The sequence below is a fragment of the Ochlerotatus camptorhynchus genome, unplaced genomic scaffold (genome assembly GCF_037179485.1).
Source record: "Ochlerotatus camptorhynchus isolate MF236.1 unplaced genomic scaffold, CSIRO-AGI_Acam_v1.1 ptg000328l, whole genome shotgun sequence".
NCBI lineage: Eukaryota > Metazoa > Arthropoda > Insecta > Diptera > Culicidae > Ochlerotatus > Ochlerotatus camptorhynchus.
Window position 1 is genome coordinate 3,522,607 of NW_027040816.1, and position 24,567 is coordinate 3,547,173.

Consider the following 24,567-nt stretch of genomic DNA (forward strand, 5'->3'; position numbering starts at 1 on the left):
ACGATAGCTATCATTGGATATTACGAACAATTTCATTTGTCATTTCGTATGAAACTCATAAAGGATATGAATGAAAAATATAGTTTGAGTTGATTAATTACGACTAGTACTTGAATGATTTGCTTAGTTTAACGGCTTTCTAAGTCTTAATCTCACTCTAACGACAACGATTTAATCTGCCTGACGTTTCGGCCATGGACCATGAACTAAAAAAGTATGACCGAAGCGTCGGGCAGATTAAATCGTAGTCTTTAGAGTGAGATTAAGACTGAGAAAGCCGTTAAACTAAGCAATTGTTTATTATATTTATTATATTGAGACCTGTTGTGCGTGGCGAGTGAAGTGACAATAGTTATCGAGTGGTGGCGTGATACTCCACGAGGTGACTAGGATCACTTAACTAGTTACCTCACCTTACTAGCGAGTAGAATAGGCTGATTGTACTAAAAAATGTGATTTTGGATTTTTAAGTATAGTGTTTATTCACCTAATCACATAGGGTAAATGACGGTTTTGACAATACCTTTACCTATTGTCGTCAGGGGGTAAATGAAGTGCTTGAGCATCCATTTTTTTATGTAAACAAAAATTGTAAAGTTAGGTTAGGTTTTCTTTATTAGGGAGGCTTTTAGCTCGGGGCTGGATCACCTTCGGTATTATAAAAAATAACGTTTTGTTGTTGTTTTGATTTGCACTGTCTAAATAAATTTCATACGATCATCGTATAATTTTTTGCCGTAAGCTGAACCAAAATTATTCATACGATGTGTTTATGAAATTCTAATGTTGTATGAATACTATAGATGGAGTATGAAAACATAAGATAGTTATGAAATTGATTTAGGCTTGTATTTGCATGCGTTCATACGATGGAGTTTATGAAATTTGTAGGGATAATTATCTCAGTGTAAAATAATCACAGGAATCGTTTTCAGATGTCCACCGAGGAGAATGTGAAATCGTTGTGGGAAATCACTGGCCTACATGGGAAATATCTTCCCTGTTGGATAAAAACATCCGATTCCCAATTCCAGCTCCGAAGGAAACGCTGCCAACCACTACCCCAGAATGTTGAGCCAGAGCATCAACACAGTCGACACTGCTGAAGTCGAAGAGGAGGAGGACGATGAAGACACAGCTCCCAATATTTCCGGTGAATACGATCCTCTTCCGGACTTCAAACCCATCATCGCTCTAACCGACGAAATCGAAGTGAAAACCGGTGAAGAAGACGAAGAACAAATGTTCTGCGTTCGCTCCAAACTACTGCAGATAGTTCAGAAAGAGTGGAAGGAAAGGGTTCTTGGCGATCTGCAGATTCTCAAGAGTAAATCCGATCCAACCAAGAACAGGATCATCGCTATAGACTTTGCTGACGAGAAACCGAAGAATGAAACATGCTCCGAATATAATGAATAATAGTTAAAAAAAAATTTTTTTTTTTTTTTCCTGGGGGCGACCCCGGCGTAGTGGTTAACATCCATACCTCTCACGCCAAAGTCGCGAGTTCAAAATCTTACCCCCGGACAAGTCACGAATGACCCAAGAGTGTTAAAGTGACTATAATAAAAAAAAAAATACTTTTTTCCTTCTGGATGAAATATTTTCTTTAAAGAAGTTATGTTCAACTTCAGCGCAGACGGGATACTTCGACGGATATCGGAGGACGGCGGGATACGTATAATTTGCCGGATCTGGAGTATTTGGTCAGGCGGATCGAGTTCTTCTACCACATCAAGCCGGTTGTTTGTTGTTGTTTTGCTTGACAGCAGCTTTTCGGTTTCGCATCTTCATATGTTGCTGTGATGTGAAAAGTGAGAATGCAAATGGCAGTTATCTTGCTCACTGAGCAATGTGAGTTACTCGAGGTGCCTCAAAAGCAACTCTCAAATTGCTCATGATTAGGAGCTGTCTTGCCCTTTGGGAAAAGGATTATGTGAAATCTATGAACATAAACAACATTTTTCATTTTCATTTTCATTTTCAAGCACAGAAGGGGGTCGTAGGGCCAGGTCTCCAGTAAAACATCACTGTCCATACAGCACAAGGGTAGAGGTAAAGATTTGGCACCACAGAATAATAGTCACAGGGATCAATTGAATTGATTAATTGGTGAATGCCTCAGGACGCTGTCTTGCTGCAAAACTAAGAGGCTTTAGAGCATGGTGGTTTCCATTCTACGGAGAGAATTTCTGTTGCTTTTGAAGACAGTCGCAACTTCCATTGAGTAAGTCACGATCGGAGTTATTATTCTTGAAATACTTGACGTTTTGAATGAAACATTGCCATTTCCAGACTTCGTGTTGTTAGTTTTCTTGAAGGTCTTGGGCTTAATGCTTGATTTGTCTTTCGCTTCGTATTTCTAAGAATTGACTCTATAAATAGATAAAAAAAAAACAAAAACAAACACAACGTTTCCCGCCCACAACGAAGGGAGACGCCGTTGCCAACAGAAATGGCTACTTCGGTAGCTGCACAGGGATCACTACATTCCCTGGTTGCGAACAGCCATCGTAACGCTCCAACACAAGTCTTCGATCCGCCATTGACGTGACCACAGCTCAAGTCACCAGGCGTAATCTTCTAGCCCAGTTGAAGCCACCGATCCGTCATTGTCGACGGAGTGTTCAAGCCACGGACCACCATCGCGGTCAAACAACATCGGTCTCAACACAATCACCACCGGCGAGCGCTCGCCATCGTCCACCGGTACGTACCAAAGAAGCAGTAACACACCCCACCCCATAGCTCAATAAAACCATCAGCACCATAATACCATTTTAATAAATTTCTAGACTTTTTCCACCCACACTTAACTTTCAATTAATTTCACCATCACTAGCGAAATCCCACAGTTTCTGCACACTTTGTTCCGCGTAGCCCCTCCGAATTACCCAGTAGCATGCCGGCCCTGTGACACAGTTCAGGGGTCTCATGCTACTGAGCTAGTTATCCGGGAGTTTTGGTTGAGCCTCCCTTAGCTCAGTCGGTAGAGGCGCAGCTACAAAGCAAGACCATGCTGGAGGTGGCTAGGTTCAATTCCCGGTCCGGTCTAGGAATTTTTCGGGTTGGAAAATTTCTCGACTTCCCTGGGCATAGAGTATGACTGTACTTGCCACACAATTATACCAACGCAAAAATGGTACAGGCATCGAAAGCTCTCAATTAATAACTGTGGAAGTGCATCTAGAACACTAAGTTGAGAGCACGCAATAAGCTAATATGCGATATGCAATAAGCTTGAAATGCGAAGAAGAAGAAGAAGAAGAAGAAGAAGAAGAAGAAGAAGAAGGTTGAGCCACTAGGGTGAGTCTCATCTAGTCTCAAAGAATAGTCCATTGCTAACTGCAGGCGCCTTGCTGCAATAGGTGGTAGTCCTTCATCATCATCATAATCATCATCAAATGCAGCTTGTCATAAAATTAAGATAAATTAGAATTTTTTCCCTTAGTCAAGCTGCTCATCACCTGAAGAAATGAGGCCGCATAATTCTTGGTTTATCAATTTATAACCAATCAGTATTCCATCAAGCGGAATTCGGCCAAACGGCATTCGGTCAAATTAACCGGAACCCTTCAAATGTCGAGTAAGCTATCCAGCAACCATATCAGCTAGTTATTCGCGTTTATACATATATTTTGCGCAGGAAATCAGTTTGACACGGCATTTGTGACCAGCATACCTTCCAGTAGCACGAAACAGGTCAAAATTTGCCCAAATCTGTCACTAAATTTGTTTGTTTTGCATTTGCTTATAGCAAAATACTAAATTTTTCGGGAACATTTACGCCAAAGAACTCTCCAACACACTTTTTGTTACATGCCTCATGCATGTTACAAATGAAATTTTGATTGCCTTTCTTTTTGAACATGCCGGTAAAGAACACAGACTCCTCCCATCATGAGTAGTTTGCTATCAAGTAGCGTCACTGGCTCCTCTCCTTTTGTACTCTCTGTACTTTAAGTCCATACTCTCTGTACTCTATATTATTTAACGGTTCGGACGATTTCAAAGATGTTGCGCAGTAGGAGAATGCAACGATGAGGGTTTCTCAGTTTATGAAAGTGAAACGGAATAAATTTACCCACCGATAAGACTATACATAGAACATAATTTATTTTCCTAACAAATTATTTGATTTTTGTATCATTTTGATGTATTTAGTGACAAATTGAATGGGTGAATCATGGGTTACTCTATATAAATTCAATTCTAACTCTTTTCTGAAATGAACTTGGTGGCCCTAAAAAGGGCCGTTTTGTTACGTTGGTGATAAGTTTTAACCCCCGAAACCGTACAGAGTGCGTCCCTGTCGCTTCAGAGTATAGACGACATCCATGGCCATGACGGTTTTGCGCTTGGCGTGTTCAGTGTAGGTGACGGCATCATGGATCATAATCTCTAGGAACACCTTCAGCACACCTCGGGTTTCCTCGTAGATCAGACCGGAGATACGCTTGACACCACCACGTCGAGCCAGACGACGGATGGCAGGCCCTGGATGTCATCACGCAGAATGTGGTTCTAAATTTACAGCAAAATGTTCTGCAATTGCATCCTCCCTATTCGTACACGCCCGAAGATCGGAGGCGAATGTCACTTCGACTTGTTTCATTTAGGAACCATTATCTGATGACTGTGTTGGGGAAGCAGCATATGCATGTACGTAATTGGTGGATTTGTTAGTTATTTTGAAGCTTTTGGACAATGCTTGAAATTTACTACTTTTTCAATAGTTTCAATTTGAAAGTCAACAGTCAAAAGCATTGTTATCGATGCGTAGAAATATTTCTGATCGATTGGTGATAAAGATTTTGAAATTGGTCCAGGGACAGCTAAGTTATTAACGTTCAAAATCTTTCATAATCTTATTTTTCGGATTTAAAAAAAGTGTACCCCCATCTTCCCGAAAGTCCAAAATAATAAAAAAGGGAATAAACCTAATGGCCCTCGGCTTTTATCCACAACATATTGACAGCAGAGAGTGGGCAGTTAATTGATCAAAGGAAGGATCAAAGGAATTCGGACATGATTGACCATTCGCCGTGCTAGATATTGGAAAAAAAAAATAGTATAATGTAGAAATAAATATTTTATTGAACTCATGTGTTAAAATGAACATAATCTGACCTTTTCTTGGATTGTTTCATGTGCTGCCTACTTATGCGTAGACTAGATATTTAACAAGAAGAGCACCGCGCTGGCGAAACATTTTCGTATCAATTTTTCTAGAATTATTGAGAAATAATTTAAGAATAAAAAATCTCTGACGCTAATAAAAAAAAAAAACAAAGAGCAAAAACAAGTTTGTTTCATGGTAAAAAGTTGAATCTTAAAAACCCAAAAAATCGCATTTCAATGCTTTATTGATTAATTTTGTTTACTAAGATAATATTTAAAATATATTCTTTAGAAGAAGCTCATCGCACCAAAATCAAATTTTTCTAACGCTAAAATACTGAAAAATGATATCAAAAATCTAAGAATATCAATTTTTACTTAGGTCTTGAACAAATTTACTTGCATGAAAAAAAATTGGACCCCGAAAGGTCTATTGGTAGGATCAATTTTTTTTTTGTTAATAACTTGGCTGGATTAACATTGTTTGGTGTGTTTGATGTTGCTTTCGCTCGGCAATTCAACCATTTTACATCACTGAATTGAAAAAAATTCGGGAATTAGTTTCACTTTAGTGTAGTTATACAAAGAGAAAATCGATTAAGAGAATCGATCAATGCAGTTAGGCCCTTATGGTTCTGAACGCTAGAAATGTGTTTATACTTAAGTATTTTTTTCTAGTGTTGGAGAATAAAACTGATTTTTTTTAGAATCATGATATCTCTTTCCAATATTTTTAGAATAACCAACCAAAACGTATTTTTTTTCGGGGTGGTAAGGCTCACCTTAATACTACATTCAGACTTCAGCTGATATTACGTAATGTAGGCTATCTTGCTATCAAGAGTCATGCATATGATTTCCAGTGATAATTTGTCGTATGCAAGGCACCCTATTTTCTGGTTTTCGTTCGAACCGCATTCTTCAAACAAATTTTTTTTTTGTTTGAGGCAGTGATGCAAAATATCATGACACTCACGTGACACTCGTCTTCGCATCAACCGAATATCGCTAACAGATCGTTTTGTCACGCAGTGAGAGTTAGAGCCATGGCAAACAACAATCACCAGGAATGGTCGCTGCTCACAAGCAAAACGTTACGCTCGCTGCTGATGATGAAAAGCACAACGAAAATAGTGAAGACTTCTGCAGTACGATCATGAGAAAAAGCGAAACGACAGAAGAAAAAATGAAAACAATGCCTACGCATTCCAAGTTCGTCTCGGCAGGCGCGACTGTGTTATTTACAATCAAAGCAGGCAACGGAAGCTGTTGGGCTCACTCACCAACACACTCACATAAGCAAGCAAAGCAGCAACTGCTTCAAAACGAGCAGTTGTCGTGATTGTCGGTAATGACCAGATCGGTGATGGATCATAACAGAAGACGACATTCACCAGTTGCTTTTTACTTCTTTCGTCAACTTGATGGATGGTCATGAAGAGAGCTTCGACGAGCACATTGATAGGAATGTACAAAGCGTTACTACCATCAACTGTTTGGCGATCGTGATTGTGATAGGTCGCAACTCTGGTTTGAGGAAACGGTTCCAACGAAAACGATTATATGGGTGATCAGCTATAGTCTGAACGTGGTATAATACCATGTTCAGACCTGTGACTGATATTACGTAATATACACGGAGAAAAAATTGACTTCAGCCTCTCACTAGCACTCGTTATTGTTGTCAAAAAAGGAACAAGAAATTCGACCCAACGATATAGTTCAACCCAATAAGTTACTTTTGAGTAAATTGCATATTCTCAAATTTACGTGAATTAAACTTAATTTTGGGTAGAATATACTTAAGAGTAGGTATTTTTTTGCTGGTGTTAAATGGAAACTACTATATGCGATTTACTCAAATTTGGGTTATTGGGCTGAACCCCAGAATTGAGGGGAAAGTACTTAATTTTGGGTAGTTTTTCATCTCCGTGTAGGTTTTCTTGCACCCATACTTCAAATGTTCGCTGCAAATCAGTCTTCTTCTTCTTCTTCTTCTTCTTCGTGGCTTTACGCTTATATATGGGGTGCTTACACCTATGCTTTTTCACTAGCGCTAATGAGCCAGCTGCTAGCAAAAAAGCTCACCAGCATAATGTAAACAATGCATCAGCGTCTACCAGCATGAGAGTTCAGGAGCAACTGAAATTCGTGCTAGTTGGCTAGTACACTAGCGCTAGCAAATCTGCACAGATGTAAACACCCCAATAACGAGCATTTTTGTCGGCTCTCTTGCAGTTGAGCCACATGTGAAAAGTTTCCCCTACCCGGCGATGTTGATGGGTTGCGTTGGTGTCATATGGATGGCAAGAAGGTTTGTTTACAAAAAGGCTTGTATGCCCTTTTCACATGTTGTTCTTGAACTTAGTGTTGCAGATGCGCTTCCACAGTTATTAGTTGAGATCTTTCCATATCAACACCAATGCATTAAAGCCCTACAGTAAAAGAATGGACGTCTGTCCGAAGTTGTTCCAATCGAACCGTCAAAATGCACCGCTTTGCTCGATTCGAACCGAGAAGGCGACTCTATCTGTTAAGATGCAGGAAATTTTCTGCTTTGCTGTTGTGAGATTCACTCGCGCTTAATAGATAGAAACACGAATGATTATGATTTTGAAGATTTCCTGCAAAAGGGTGGAGAGCGCTGCGAGTAGATGGGTTTAGATGCAAGAGATGAAAAAAGATTTTCCGTAAATTGATTCGCTAGTGTGTCGCCTTCGATTTGGTATAGCCGTGTTTTCAGCGACTAGGCTATCTGAGGCCCTCTGCACTTCATAAGACATTTTATAGCAAGATAGCCTATATAACGTAATATGAGCTACCGTGGAGACACCATATTCGAAGCTGTTCCTAAATCGACGCACTCAATAATGTTCGACTATTTTGAATCAATAGTTTTGAAATGCTACTACTGCAAATATTAGTTCCAATCGAGGGGTGCGACACATCTAAATCTCGATTTTAAATGGTCGAAAAATCTCACCCTAGCGAATCAATTTACGGAAAACCTTTTTTCATCTCTTGCATCTAAACCCATCTAATCGCAGCGCTCTCCACCCTTTTGCAGGAAATCTTCAAAATCATAATCAATCGTGTTTCTATCTATTAAGCGCGAGTGAATCTCACAACAGCAAAGCAGAAAATTTCCTGCATCTTAGATAGAGTCGCCTTCTCGGTTCCAGTGCTCTAGGAGTTTAACCAAGTTTAAAAAAAATACCTTGTCAAAATCGAGATGCGCTCAAAAATAGACGAGTGCGTCATCATTAGGAACGCGTCAAATATGGTGCTGATACGGTACAGTTCTTATATAGTAGCAGGTATAAGTAGATTGTTTTAGATTTTTAAATCATATTGCACGGAGGCGAACCTTGCATTATTTTTTTTTTAGACGCTACGAATCACGGTCTTGGTCATCAATAATTCTGTTATTTCACGACATGGACTATACATTTCAGACATAATGCTAATATAATAGTCATATAGGCCAATTTGGCACAATATACTGCTACAGGCTACTGGGCAAAGAACTCCAATTTTACCACATAAATAACTCAATCACATTCATACACACCGATAAATTACATCTTCAAGCTCATCACATTCCACGACTTCAAGGAAATGATTTCAGTCTTCAGTCAGGTGATTCCTTGTAGAGTCCACAAATGGCCGCCACGTAGGCTATACATGCACATCCACTTCGAATTTACAATTACACAAATCTCGGAAATCAGTGACCCATTTCACCTGAAATCGGTACTTCAGCAAACGAAGAGTAACAATTTGAATGTTGCACGTTTCGTAGAAGCTGATTTTTTGTTCACTTAAAGTTTCGAAGTGGTTCCGAGAATAAGGATGTCACAGCGATTCCTCTTAATAGTTAATCACGACCACGATCCTCAAGCCCCATTAGCCCCAAAACGAATGATGCGGTGGATCGCTGCAAAAATAATCACATTTGTAAGTTTTAAACCAACACTTAAAAAAAATCAGTTTTGACACGAAATTACCCATAACTTTCAACATAACCATCAATCACAACCGGCTGCTGTTGTTGGTCGTGCAGTTGGCCGCTCTTGTAGTAGTCGCCAGCAGCTTGAATTCCACTGGAACCAAAAGAGAACAACATCATGGTCAATGCAGCCGTCCCGGTGAGGACTATTATCAACGGAGCTTGCCACGTGCGGAACCCTTTAGTAAAAAATAAATAAATAAAAAATAACGAAATGCTGATCATCTTCTAACCATAACAAATTAAATCAGGTACTTACACATTTGTCCATAATAAGTCAGGACGGACCGACCACTTTCACCCTCTTGGCCAACTGCTATCAGCGAAGACGATGACTCACTGGTTTCATTTCTACTGCTGCTGTGTAAATCACACGCACCGCCTACTATACAGCACAGAACCAGAACGCCTAAAGCGTCTCTCACTTCGTTCCTAAGCCTGCTACTGATCATGTTGAACTAAAGGCGACATTGGAGCGCCTGTTTCGGTTTTATAACGCGATCAACCGAACGAGCGATCCAATTCATTAGCTTCAATTAGTGCACCGGATCAAACTTTTCCACTTCCGCCTATAAATATCGACAGGGTTTACTTCCTATCGCTTTAGTGCGGTGCAGTTCGTTCAAGTGTAATAATCGACAAACAGGATGATCAATCGTGGGACGCTGGTAGCGATGATGCTACTGACCGTAGTGGTGGCACTGAATACGGTGATGGCCGATACTGCAGTTGCTCGCGTTGAAGCAACAAATCAGGAGCAAGCTCGTCAAACCACCACCCTAGTTAATGGAAATAGATGTGAGTTGTCTGTCGCTAGCAGTACGTAACTGATCATTCATAATTTATCATTTTCACAGGGTGGCCCTACGGATGGGGTTGGGGTTGGGGTTGGGGTATAGCGGCATTTGTTCTGGCAATCGTTAAGGGATCCATCCTGTTGGGACTGTTCGTGATATATGCCTTCTTCAAGGGATTCGGCCGCAAGTCGGGTGGTTGTGCTCCGATCATCATCCGCGAGTCGGCACCACCACCGGTTAGCTTCGAGCACCACCACCCTTGGGATCGCAGCAGCCCGCCGATCGGGTACGCAAGATCGAAACGATCGCCGGATTATCTCGATTCGGAACTGTACTGGACCGATTTGATCACGGATATTGCATTTAGCTTTCTGGGCGTCCACTCGCGGGACTGTCGGAAGCGGTTCGTTTGTGAAGTGGATGTACGATCACAGAACGATCCTATGATGAAAATGGCTACGCACGCATTAGGAGTGGACATCTTCCGAAGGTATCGATCGAGTGATGATAGGAATGCGAACTCTTTCGAAGAATGTTCCCAATTCTACGACAAGTGCAAACTGGCAGGACCATCGATTACCTACAACGTGTTCAACGGACCGATCGATCTGCTGCAGGACTACGACGATTCCATGGGAGGGCAATTTGATGAAGCTGAAGTTAATACCCAATCAGCTAGTGAATATGATGATACAATGATTGCAACAACTACAATGGAAGATCCGAAGAATAAAATGGCCTACAATAAGCGGAAAAAGTTTTCTAGAATTGCGTAATTGGTCACTTCTCCAGGAGGTGAAGTTATTGAATCAAAGACTGATGAGAGCTATCGATATTGTTAATAGTTGGTAGAAATTAGAAGCGCCAATGTGCTAAGAAATCAAATTTAATGGTAGAAGCGCAAACGAGAAGTGAAATATATATGTTATTTATTTATTATATTCAACGTATGAATAATCTAGTTCAGTCCGAAATTCTCTCAACAGTTGGCGCTAGCATGCATATTAACCTATATTCTCTGTTCCGTTCGAAACGGAATTCCCATACATTTTTTTTTATGTATGGGAAATCCGTTTCGAATGGAATACAGAATAGGGGTGATTACTATTCGTACTTTTCTTTATTAATCTCGATAAGATAGAAGGTAGCTGTCTTTGGCACGGTTGCTTAAGTGGACGAAACCTTGTAGGCCTCAGAGCGCCGTAATTTGAATAAAAGTTAGAGGTTGTATCCAAGACTCGACCGTAGATTTGACGTAGGATTACGTGCTCGGTATCAATATTTGGCGACTATGTTAGGGAAACCACTATTTGCAGGTAATCGGCTATAATTTTGATTACCATTGCAACAGTTGGACATTTGTGTAATTTTCAATAGTGACCTATTAAAAATTGATAAAGTATTCATTTTAGCAGCTTCGTAGAAAAATTAACAATCAATTGGCTTGTTTAGAATTAAAATCCATCCACTATTGACAGAGTTATAAGTGGTCAAAACCTGACCACTTTTCGTAACGCGGTCGATTTTGGTTTTTTTTAATCCTAATCCTACGTCAAAAATTGCAATGATTGAGCCCACCCTCCAGTTTGATTCATAACTCCAACATATGAGCATGGTAAAAAAAAATGCGGTTATGCCGCGGATACACTTGTATGACAAACTATGAACATGGCCATTATTTGTATAATAAATTATGAGCACATCCATGGTCACACTTGCATAGTTTTTGTATAGTTGTTGTATAGTGCTCATAATTATTATACAAATAATGCTCATGCTCATAGTTTGTCATCCAAGTGTATGCGCGGCGTTACGGCTTATCTATAATTATATATAGCTAAAGCTAGCCCGATTTACTCCGGAGGGGCGGCTCCGAGCAGAGTATTTCTCTAAAAGATGTTCGGATATGGATGAAAATGAAAGCAAAAGAGAAAAAAAGAAAACGCAATTTAAAGGGAAGCTAACCGCTCCGAAAAAAAAATATTACGTTTCGATTTTTCTAAAAATGTTGGAAAACGATATCAAAAATCTAAAAAAACAAATCACATTTTTTTCTTATTATCTAAAGAAAATGCACGAGCAAAAATCTATTTTGTAAGTCTCCCCTCCTTCTTCACATGTACTGCCTAGCAGCGATCCATAGCGTTTAGCGGGGGATGCGCGACGCTCCTTTTTCGGCAGTCCCCCGGCGACGATGGTGGCTAAGCACCGGACCAACTGCTAGCCGTAGATGGTCCCGGTCAGTCTTGTAAGCGGTCACCGTAGTCGACACATTTTCTGTGATAATCGACTGCCTTTGCTTCCGACATTTGCTAAACAAGCTATCAAATTACAGTACCAAACTAAAATGTCATATGACAGGCTCTGTTATACGACACTGTCGCCGAAGACCGTCACGAATGTATGTATTTTAGTTTTTCACATAATAAGAGCTGCTGAGGTTGTACTTGTGTGAATTCTGTGAATAGCAAGCAATGATGTCCTAGTAATAACATTTCTGATCAGAAATGGTTTTAATTTACATCAAATGCAGGAATCACACATGTCATACGATAGTTATTTTATAGTTTTATTTTTGCTCGAATTTTGTTCTACCGTTTGTGTTGTGTAAGAGAGACGACAGTAGAGCATGAGTGTACGAATACAAAGAGACTTTCGCGCACGACACCGAAGCGAGTTTAGTAAAAAAACGTCAACTGTTTCAACCCGTGGTCCCGGTAGTCACCGCAGTGAACTACCCAGGCGAACACTCCTTCGGTTTGACCAGCTTCGTCCCTCCTTGACTCTTAACTGCAGTGGCGAAACTGGCTCTACTGGCTGAGCCACCGCAGTGAGGATGGCGGGTGTTTTTGGGAATCCTTGGGGGTTAGCCGGGGAAGCGGAAGACTCCTATCCACTTAGCTTCCCTCCTTTCACTCGTGACGGTGCTTTGAATCTATCGACCAGCTGACGCGCGCCACGGAAAACGGCACAGAAGCTTCAAGTTTCCAATAAAACGGACCGGGCAAAAACGCGTCAATCTTCAACCGTGGTTCGTAACTGTCTCCTCTAACAATCACGGACAATAACAAAAACCGCCATCGTTCTCCTGCAACCACGAAGAACTACAACCAACAATCAATACGAAACTAACGATTTTAAATTGGCTCACTACTTGACTAGCCTATTGGTCCCAAGCAAATCGATTAACGTATCCCATTCTAGTCGAAATTCCAGTACTAAACTATGTTAGTTTTGATTCGCTACACGGCGAATGAGAACAACCCAAATTTGAGTTTAGTTCACTCATAATCGCCAACAGTGCAGGAACTCAGCGATGAGTAAAATTTGTCCCATGGTTTCCTGTGGAAAACCTAAAAAATCTGCCGGAAAATAAGGAAATTAACGAAAATTTTATTCAGTCTCGGAGTAGTACCAATAGACTGAGTGAATCCAATCTTTATTTTTCTCAAATTCGGGAATTTTTCCCTGGAAAATCCTGGAAAAACCTGGACTCATCGCTGAGTTCCTGCACTTTTGGTGATTATGAGTGAACTAAACTCAAATTTGAGTCGTTCTCATTCGCCGTGTATGAAAGTTTGAGAGATGAAATGAGGGGTTTGTTGATTTTCCTATGTGTCGAGGGGTGCATCAATTAGCTTGGGACCGAAGATAGTACCAGAGCTGAGTCAAAAAGTTGAGCACTTTACTTCGGGACCTTCTAGTCTTAGAGTTACCTCTATGCTACAACCGCAGTCAAAAACATCATCCGGGACCGGGATGGTTTTATGACAGGTGGGCAGGAGCTCACGGTCTCCCAGTGTTGGTGAGTTCTTTGCCGTTAATGTTCACGAAAAGTTCAGTTTTTTTGCCATACAGAAATCAAAAAAAAAAAAAAATTATGGGCGAATTTGGACAGTTTTTGACCTGTTTCATACGACCAGAATGTGTATGCTGGTCACAAATGTCGTACCAAACTGATTTCCTACGCAATTAATCAACCTTTGGTATGAATTTCACTAATAAACACGAGGAGCATTCCCTATAGCAAAAATTGGCATAACAAAATGGGCATAGTTCATTTTAGTAAACAAACTAACATTTCTTCCTTGTGTGTCACCTTTGTATTTAGCGCCTAGATCCGGGACCACCCCGAACATCCGTCGACCAACAAGCTAGGACACCCGTCAGTAGCTAAGAGGTGACAACTGGCTTCTTCCTCTTTTATTTCTATCTCTATCTTACGCAAATGAAATCGGCCAATCAGGAGCTGGTTCACGTTTGGCAGAAAAGTGGTTCATTTTGGCCCCCGTATTGTTGTCGGTGGGGTATGTTTTACGGAGTAAAACTAAGGAGCGTGTTTCTCCTCTGAGTGACGACTACTGACTAACGTTTATTTGTTCTTGGTGTGATACATAGCAAAGTGTGTGAGTGTGCGTGTATGGGTGTTGTGTGATTGATACATAGATGTTTGGATAATGCACTGGGTGAAAATGTACTGCTGGAATCGGCATCGGTGTTACACGGTTGTGCAAACCGACACTCCTCCTCAACGATGCTAGTTCGACGTCTCGGTTGGATCCTTGACGCCGATGGCAGTTCTGTGCCTCTCCAGCTTGACTCGCTGTAGGGGCTTCGTCATTAGGTCCGCTTCCATGCGCTCGGTTGGCATGTAGCGAAGCTCGATGATACCTTGTTGATGCAGGTCCTTGGTGAAGGCGTACTTCGTGTCTATGTGCTTGGAACGCCTCTCCAGACGTTCTGATTCCACGATCTTCATGCAAGACTGGTTGTCCTCCCAGACGACGATGGGATTTACTTGAGCCTGCTGCAAGTCCTTGAGAAGTTTCCGGAACCACATGAGCTGCTGACATCCGTCCGCCAGTGCGACGAATTCGGCCTCCGTCGAGGACAAGGCGACACACGATTGCTTTCTTGTGCCCCAGTCGACAAGACCGCCGCCGAACTTCAGCAGGAAACCGGAATGAGACTTTCTGTCGCCTTCGTCGCCGGCCCAGTCGGCGTCCACGTAGCATTCCACTTCGTCGGATCCGGAACCCAAGTGCAGACGATGGTCGTTCGTAGTCTTGAGGTATCGGAGGACTCTCTTGGCTTCGGTCCAATCGCGGTTGGTGGGATTGGTGACCTTCCTTCCCAGCAGTGAAACGGCCACGCAGATGTCTGGCCGAGTGTTGACCGCAACGTAGAGCAAACTGCCCACCAAACTGCGATACGACGTGTTTGTGGGCAATTCACACTCCTCCTTTTGCTTGAGGTATCCGGGGTCAATCGGCACCTTCGATGGCTTGGCTTGATCGTGACCGAATCGTCGAATCAGCTTGTCGATGTAGCTTGCTTGATCGAGAGTGTATGCCTCCCCATTCTTCTCCACATGAATCCCCAGGAAGCATTTGAGTTCGCCTAGGCAGGAAAGCTTGAATTGCTGCTGCAGCTGTCGGCGAACCTGCTCGAACTCCTCCTCCGAGTTGCAGACGACGACCATATCGTCGACGTATATGAGTATGTATGTCTGCTTCCCGTCGCGATTCCGGATGTACAGGCACGCGTCGGCGTCCGCCTGGTGGAAACCCATGGACTTGAAAACTCCGTCGATTTTCCTGTTCCATGCTCGAGCGGACTGCTTGAGCCCGTAAATGCTGCGCTTGAGGTGGCACACCATGCCGTCGTTACGATCGAAGCCGGGGGGTTGCTTCATGTACGCGTCCTCTTGGAGCTCCGCGTACAGGTAGGCATTCTTGATGTCGAGGTGCTTCACCAACATCTTCTGCTTGCTGGCGAGTACGAGGACCGTTCGTTGTTCTTGGTGTGATACATAGCAAAGTGTGTGAGTGTGCGTGTATGGGTGTTGTGTGATTGATACATAGATGTTTGGATTATGCACTGGGTGAAAATGTACTGCTGGAATCGGCATCGGTGTTACACGGTTGTGCAAACCGACAATTGTCACCTCTTCTCTTAGGTCAGTAGGTGCAGCGATCTTGCGGTGAAGGAAGTAGCAAGATTAGGAGAGAGAACGGACTACCGATGTTGCAATCAGTGCTCCCATAGTAAATTAAGATCTAGTTACTCACTTATGTTTCATATGTGTTCCCGATCAGACTCTGTACCTTGTGGTCAATTTGACAATAGGCCACTTTGAAAGGCTGTAACTTTTTTATTTGTCGATGGATTTTACCAATTCTTTCAGGACTAGATGCTTCCAGCAGAGTTCTATAATATTAGATGAAATCAAGCTTGTTTTCGGTAAACGTTACCGATCGTTCGGTAAATTTGACAGCTAATTTTGCTAATTCAGTTAACAAATTTTTACGAAAACCAGAGTGATTTGAGATTTGGGCGTAATTGCATTTGTAAACAAACACGTCAATCACTGATTTCTCGCGAATTAAAGCTCAATCTCGAAAACTAATAATACGATAAGCCCCGCTCCAGTACATTAGGTGATTAGGTGAATAAACACTATACTTAAAAATCCAAAATCACATTTTTTAGTACAATCAGCCTATTCTACGCGCTAGTAAGGTGAGGTAACTAGTGAAGTGATCCTAGTCACCTCGTGGAGTATCACGCCACCACGCGATAACTAATGTCACTTCCCTCACCACGCACAATAGGTCTCAATATAATAAATAATTGCTTGGTTTAACGGCTTTTTCAGTCTTAACCTCACTCTAAAGACTATGATTTAATCTGGCCGAAACGTAGGGCAGATTAAATCGTTGTCGTTAGAGTGAGCTTAAGACTTAGAAAGCCGTTAAACTAAGCAAATCACTCAAGTACTAGTCGTCACCATCACTAATATAGTAATTAATCAACTCAAACTATATTTTTCATTCATATCCTTTATGAGTTTCATACGAAAAGACAAATGAAATTGTTCGTAATATCCAATGATAGCTATCGTTCGTTTATATTGAGATTCATAGTTATATGCATGAAAAATCATACGATGGCTGATTGACAAAAAACTGACAGTTCTTCATAGTTCGGTCGATCTGTTCTTCAAAAAATATGAGCGCATTGTTGTGCGATTACAATGCAATACTTCCAACATTATGTATAACGTATAGAACGTGAGTAACTAAGATTTTTACTAGTGGGTTATTCCAGTTTTCAACTGCAGCAACAATACCTTCCTATTCATAATCAGTCTTTTAATCAACAGGAATTTACACAAAATATAATAATTACACAATATTCTATGCCTCAAACTTTGCTGCCACTCCACTTATTCGGTCCTCCCAAAACAGTTTATGGCTACTAGCGTCCGTCTGATGTCGGTTCAGATCATCGAAAATGTCGCTATCTCCGAAAGCTCGCTGGAAACTGTGAATAGACAAGAAGTTTGAATTCGGCGTTTCATCTAACACACACACACACACTCAAATCACTCACTCGAGGGATCGTTGGTTAAAGAAAAGCCCATTTTCAAATGATCCCGTTTTCCATCCTTTGTTGAAGATGAGCAGCACTAGCGCTCCCAGTATCAGTCCCAGTGCCGTGATGTACCAAATGTATCCTCCAACGGTTAAACCAAGGGGGGCAACTGTAATCATACGTTCATCAGTTAAAAAATGGCGTTTTCCAAAATAATCAAACTTACAAATTCCATAGCTGTACTTGACATCGTCCAGCGTCGTGTGCTTGGTTAGTGCAGTAACAGAACAAACTGCACTCAGGATCAACACAAAAAGGAAAATCATTTTCACACACGAAAGAAAATTTAACTAGAAGCAGCAACAACTCCAGCTGAGCAACGGCCGATGGATCACATTCGAATAAAGATGCGACGTTGACATGCTTTTTTTTTCCTTTTCCTCGTGTGGGTTAAAATTACATCACACATTTGCACCGGATGCACTAAGTGGTGCTAATCGGATGGCGTCGTTCCTGGTGTCATGTTATGTCCGGTGCGGTGTGACTTTGGCTGGGTCGTGACCGTCCGCTCAATATGTACGGAACGGAAAGTAAAAGTTGTCGCACATTAGGTAAGGGAAAATTTTGTAATCGATAAAATTGATTTCAAATTGACGGGTCATTTTTATGGATTGGTCAGAAGATGTGTATGACATTTATTTTTATTTTCAAAGTATATCTTTGGGGTTGTGCTACATTACCCGGAATGTCACTTCCCCGAGATTTTGCCTTCTTTAGATTGCTGCTCGTTCTTTTCACATTCGGGGTATTGGAATTCGGGGTGATAACGTTCCGGAAAGTGACATTAAGGGTAATGTAGCACAATTATTTTTCTTGGTTTCATATCACACGAAAATTTATCACTAATGAAAAAAAAAAAAAAACATCGGTAAAATTATAAGTTTGCATTGGTTCTTTTTGGTAGAAAGTCGTTAGCATTCAAAACAAAAGTCAGCCTATTGTCAGTTCAAAAGTTGCGTGCCTCCTACTTTTAAAAGTAGAAACTTTCAAAATAAATTGTAGAACTGTCAAATCAAAAGCTTGACAGTGTTAAATTTAAGTGTATTATTTTTTATTCAAACTAAACTTTCAACATAAAAGCTTTGTATACGTATATTGACATATGTGCCACTTTGATTTAATTATATAAAATATGTTTAATTTAAATAAAAGCATTTTCAACATCAAAATATCATTGTCATTTTTTTTATTATATACTGAATATCAAAATTAAAAGTTTTAAATAACTGTTTTTATTTTTCAATGTAAAATATTGTTAGCATCACCTAACATAATGATATGTATCCATATCGACGCACCCATTTGTCTTTCAAATTAAGCTGCAAACCCAACATACTGACAGATGCCTCAAACTGACCATTTCCCTGCTGCTGTTGTTTCCTGTGGGACTTCTCCATTACATAGATAGCTGCAGTGTTGGATAAATTTACCATTGTCGTTGTTTATGCTGTTCAAACGCAGGGTGTTCAAGAAGCAGATAACTTCCTCCAGAAGTTCCAATCACTACAGCTTCCTGGCTTGGTCATATGAGTAGTATTGACTAAAATCAAATAAAATTACCTTGTATACACTTAATCTAGCTCGGTAAAATCTCAAACAGCCAATTACCTCGGCATTTACTTTTGCTGATATCTCTGAAAAATATATGTTTGTTTGCTGATATCTCAGGAAAATGTTATTTGTTAGCTGAGGCCGTTCGCAATGCTGTTGTATTTTATAAGGACTGTTTCAATTTGAAACTAGAACAGAAACGCACCTCTCGCAATGCTGAGTTGCAGTTTCATTATTCGAGCACTATTTTGCACCAGATTTGCAACTGCTCGACTATTCTGTTTTATTTCTGAGCGAGTTTGAAACACGAATGGAACTCTGTTTCAAATTTCTGTATGTATTTAAAGATGATTCGAAGAGCTTCACAAAAAAACTCTATGAACTTCATAGAGAACAGTAAAGTTTATGGAACTTGATGATTACAAACATCTTTTAGAACTGTGCGTTGCGCTGATCGTGTTGCAGTTTTATTTTTGACAGTTTCAAATTATAGAATTGACGAGTAGTTTAAAACAATTTTGAAACTCAGCATTGCGAACGGCCTGAGTCGCGGCAATTATTTTACTGAATCTCAGCTAAATAAATTGCAGAACTGCTCGGCTGTTGGAATCTCGGCGAACAAATTTAAGTGTGTACATGTTTGCAGGCGTGTTGAAGGAAATGATGCGAAGAGGGATTCGAAAAGCCCATATCCGACAGAAGCACCCCTTGTCCGATTGTGACAGCTATACATGGTAAAAAAGGAACAACGACATGGTTGATTTCAGCAATTGGAGTTGCTGAAAACAAAAGTTTCACTGAGAGCTCCGCAAAAGTTTTGATTGCTGAGTTTCGGATAATGCTTAGCTGAATCTCAGCAAACAAATGAAATGTTTGCTGAGATCTCAGTTAAACCTTTTTGCCGAGATTTGCACAGCCGAGGTCGATAGAAAAAACTAAGTGTGTACTTCATGATAAAATCAAAATAGGATAGTATTTACTCAGGGGCCTGGCTGGCGGCCATGTTTTTGATGCTTTCATCTGCTCTTGTCTTTCTGCTTACAACACGATTTTGCGTCCCCTTCCTTCATGTATACGTCAGGCGGGCCGTATTTAAATAAGGCCCGTGATCTTGCCTACTGTCAAACGTATAGGATTGATATGGAGTTGCCAGTCCCCTGTATTTACTCCCCTTTATCGACAAGATCATCGGGAGTTTTGACAGTTCGCAGCTGTTCGAAGCGGCGCCGTTCATGGGCAGAAGCTCCATACTGTGCGATTTCAAAAAAAAACTTTAACCTTTTATCTTTATCTTTCTTTATTAAAGAGACTTTCAGCCATCGGCTGGTTCATCACTGGCAACCCCAGAAGGGGGTGCCCCAAATAACAGAGTTGGGTATTTGGGGCCAATAACCTTTCATATTTCAAGCTGAACAATGCAGTAGGTCCTAAGTAACATTGATCGATTCTCTTAGTCGACTTTCTTTTTCGTTAATAACTTGAGCACATAGCCGTTTCTTGTTGTGTTTATTGTATTTTTTTTTTTTTTTTTTTTTTTTATTATAGTCACTTTAACACTCTTGGGTCATTCGTGACTTGTCCGGGGGTGAGATTTGAACTCGTGACTTTGGCGTGAGAGGTATGGATGTTAACCAGTACGCCGGGGTCGCCCCCGAAGTGTTTATTGTATAAGATGCTAGATAAAAGCTTCTTTTATCTATCTGTGTGCTGAAGATAACCTGGGAATGTATTTACATGGCCGTGGGGATACAAAGAAAAAGTCGACGAAGAGAATCTGTCAATGTTACTTAGGACCTAATGCATTGTTCAGCTCGATTTCATCTTCATCGTCCCGGCGAGGTCTTCCTGGTGCTCGATGGATGTTCATTTTTGTGGCTTTAGCTGGTTCGTTTTCTAGTGTTTCTTCGGTCTTGCGCTTTTTCTCACCGCGAAAAAAATTTACTGACGTTGTTGATTGGCGACCAGTTTTTTTAGCTCTTTCTCCAGGTCCGTTTTCTGCTTCCGAAATTGGCGCAAATCCTTCTCTTGTATTATATTGCAAACAAGTTTCTTGACTCAAGATATGAGCGTTGAGCACATTCAGTTTTGAATTTAGCGCCTCCTGTTTATGACACTTGTACGTGTGGCCTCCCTTAGCTCAGTCGGTAAAGGCGCAGCTACAAAGCAAGACCATGCTGGAGGTGGCTGGGTTCAATTCCCGGTCCCGGTCTAGGAATTTTCCGGGTTGGAAAATTTCTCGACTTCCCTGGGCATAGAAGTATGATTGAACTTGCCATACAATTATACCAATGCAAAAATGGTACAGGCATCGAAAGCTCTCAATTAATAACTGTGGAAGTGCATCTGGAACACTAAGTTGAGAGCACGCAATAAGCTAATATGCGATATGCAATAAGCTTGAAATGCGAAGAAGAAGAAGAAGAAGAAGAAGACGTGTGGCTTGGGCTTGGCTGCGCAGGAAGTGGTTCCGTAACGGCGTCGGGTTTTCGAGTGCTGGGGGCGTACTTGTTTCCACGCATTTTTGGGATGAACCTTTTTTTGGCAGCTTTGTGAAAGAATTGCAGATAGCAGTTCTTTTTCTCCGTAGCCAAATTAATCAGATCCTTCTCCTTTTCTTCCAAGCGTTTGGGGAAGTCTTGTAGATGCTTTGAATTGTTCCAAATCTCTGTGCAGCAAGTCTCACTAATCTCGAAAAACACGGTTTGAATTTGAATTCTTGAGCAACACAATATGCGATCGGAGTACTAGAAACGTCCAAATCGAAGCAACACGGTCATACATTTTTAACGCCAAAAAGAATCTACCCAACAGTGTGCAATATGAACTAAATATATATATGTATTTTAAAAAAAATACTTCACGTTACATAGCCAGAGCAAAAATAAGAGCATTCCTAACATTCGATGCATGATTCAACTTGCTGCATTACCAGCTTTGTGACATGTGTCAAAACAGAATGTTTTTCGATCACAAATAAGCGTTTTTATTGTACTGAGTTGAGGGTGGAGCAACATGCGTCGTGTGGTTTGGTAACTCAAAAATAGCCGTTGGCGATTAAATTGTTGAGCTACAAAAAGTGAGAACCTTATAAAAGTGTTCGAAATGCAACCTAAATTTATACTTAGCGCAAAAATAACTTACGGATATCGCATAAATGTATGCAACCTACATAACATCTGGATTTCTGTGAAGTTCCTGAAATATGTCTGAAGTTTTCATAAATTTTCTGAAGGTCTCTATATTCAATCTCTAGGATCATCTTAAGGGTTCTCGATTTTATTTCAGCACATCATGGAATTATCCTAAACTCACGCTTATAGATTTTTAAACCAATCCATAAATGTAAGCCTATCCTACACATTGCAAGAAGAATGATCAATATTGAAATAATTTACGTTAAAAAAGTTAGAAATAGTGACTGATTACAAATTAAAGTGACTTTAACTTGGTCTTAAAAAAGGAGACTTTTTAGTGACTTGCTTGAAAAAAGTGACCAACACACTAAGATTATTTCACCGAAATCTGTGAAATTTTACCGAAATCTCAACAGCGGTAAACAGTTCGGTGATTTTTCACAGATTTCCTGTACTTAATCACAGAATATCTGTGATAAATTACAGGAAATCTGTGAGAAATCACCGAACTGTTTACCGCTGGCTGTTAAGATTTCGGTAAAATTTCACAGATTTCGGTAAAATAATCTAAGTGTGAAGTCACTAAAAAGTGACTCGCTAACAGTCCTGCTATACCGCCAAACTGGTTTACTCACCATCGGATTTGATGGTGGGAACTATTACTCAATTAACTGATAATTCTGGTCAAAACTCTGTTAGAGTTCATCATAAAACTCCCCAGGATATTCCTTGGTGTTATCTCTAGAATTCATCTGCTCAAAATTTGCTTGGAAAAAAATTATAAAATTATCTGAATAGTTCTTCAAAGTGACTGTGTGTGTGTGTGTACTTTCTCTACAATGTCACTTTTATGGCCATTGTAGACAGCTTTAGTCCGGAAGTTAGAAGGTGATAGCTCTATTGCAGATCCAGCAACCCATTTCAGAATGTCTGGAGAGTCACGCCCATTCCGAGGTTACTTTCACTTACAATAAGCCCCGCATGTACGCATCACCGTCATCAAATGGATATTGGTGATACATACAGGTCCAGGTTCGAAAATATTCTTTTCAACCCTGGCATGTATTTAGTTTAATTTTGATATTTAATTTGTAAACAAAAATTTGGACAGCTCTCACCATATTCTGCTCTTCCGCCGCCGTTAATTGCTTCTTTTGGAATTCCTTGGGCTTTTTCTCTAACGCTTCTTATTTCATTCCGTGCTTTACTGGCAATTTCCTTCCGCAGATCGTCCTTGGTTGGTTGGTTCTAATATGATTCCGCCTTTTTTGGTCGGTTCGATGTCCACCATATGTTATTGAATTGCCATGGTGATCTGGGATGAGGCTCACGTCCAAAGTCGCTGGTCCACCGATCAGCTTCAAGAAGTGTCAGTTTCATCAGATTCCCCAACTAACCATACTCAAGCAAGGTTGCAAAGACTCATTTCAGCTAAAACAATGTTTTTCTAAATTATGAAATAATTAGATGTCATGATCAAATTTTGAATTGGTAGGATACAAGAAGAGGTTGCAAAGAATGTGTTTGACATATTAAACCTGTTTATTTCACTTCATGAGAGTCACAATCAGCGATTTTTCACAAACTCACTCACTCACTCAGCGATCAGCAAATCGCTGATTGTGACTCATAGAAAGCAACATTTACAGGTTTTATGTTTCCAACGCATACTTTGTAACCTCTTCTTGTAAGTTACAAGTAAAACATGCCATCAGACCATCTTTTGGTTTTATTATTCCGAAAAACATTATTTTAGCTGAAATGAGTCTTTGCAACCTTGTACTCAAGCAAAATAGTATATTTTTTGCAGAATTTACAATGCACGGGTTTTTTTCCGGTTACTTCGAATTCCCGTTTTTCCTTTATTAAAGAGACTTTCAACCTTGGGCTGGTTTGTCTCTGTAAATCCCAGATGGGGATTCCCCTATTTGATGGGTGATCGAACCTGACGTTTGTTTTTTCCGTGGAGTTTTTTGTTATCTATAATCGGTTGCTGATCTGGCCAAAGCCAGGCCCAGAAGACTATTTCTAGTTCCTCAGTGAGTTCACTAAGACAGAAGAAACCCAGCGAGAGCTGCATCTCATTGTATCTAGTTCTATGTCCTGCTATTTCTCGCTGAGAAGCAGTCCCGAAGACAAGTAGAACCTCCATGAGGCATCCCATCATTTGTTGAGTCGCAGCGTTGAACCTGACTATTGGCCACGAAAAGGCTTGCCAGAGCACATCATACATATATCTGAACATTTGTTTATCTCAAATCGACGGAACACATTCCGCGCAACTACTATAAATCGGACTTGTTCAAGTTGATCTTTGTCAAGTTTCGTCTACAATTTGGACTTCTATATCAACACATGTCAAGCAGCCTTCAGGTTCAATTGGCTAAACTTGGTGAGTTCGTTCCATTTTGTAAATTTTTATCTTTTCAAACCAGTAACGTTGGAATTTTACCCTTTTTGTGGTGTGTTACTGGTATAAGATCTACGACCGAACCCTAGTCGTGACAACTTCAAACTA

The 24,567-nt window shown here is 40.6% G+C and overlaps 3 protein-coding genes across 3 annotated transcripts in view; 2 read left to right on the forward strand and 1 right to left on the reverse strand.

The window, feature by feature from the left end:
* Nucleotides 1-24,567, forward strand: part of LOC135708141 (BOS complex subunit NOMO1) — a 546,399-nt gene that overhangs the window by 39,891 nt on the left and 481,941 nt on the right. The window lies entirely within an intron of this gene.
* On the reverse strand, nucleotides 9,016-9,582 carry LOC135708191 (uncharacterized). Its single transcript, XM_065230196.1, has 3 exons — nucleotides 9,390-9,582; nucleotides 9,129-9,309; nucleotides 9,016-9,058 (listed from the first exon to the last, which is right to left on the reverse strand). The coding sequence occupies exons 1-3, from the start codon at nucleotides 9,580-9,582 to the stop codon at nucleotides 9,028-9,030; spliced, it is 405 nt and encodes a 134-aa protein (XP_065086268.1). The 3' UTR covers nucleotides 9,016-9,027.
* LOC135708193 (uncharacterized) lies at nucleotides 9,778-10,703 on the forward strand. Its single transcript, XM_065230197.1, has 2 exons — nucleotides 9,778-9,928; nucleotides 9,988-10,703. Exons 1-2 carry the CDS (start codon nucleotides 9,778-9,780, stop codon nucleotides 10,701-10,703), a joined length of 867 nt encoding a protein of 288 aa, XP_065086269.1.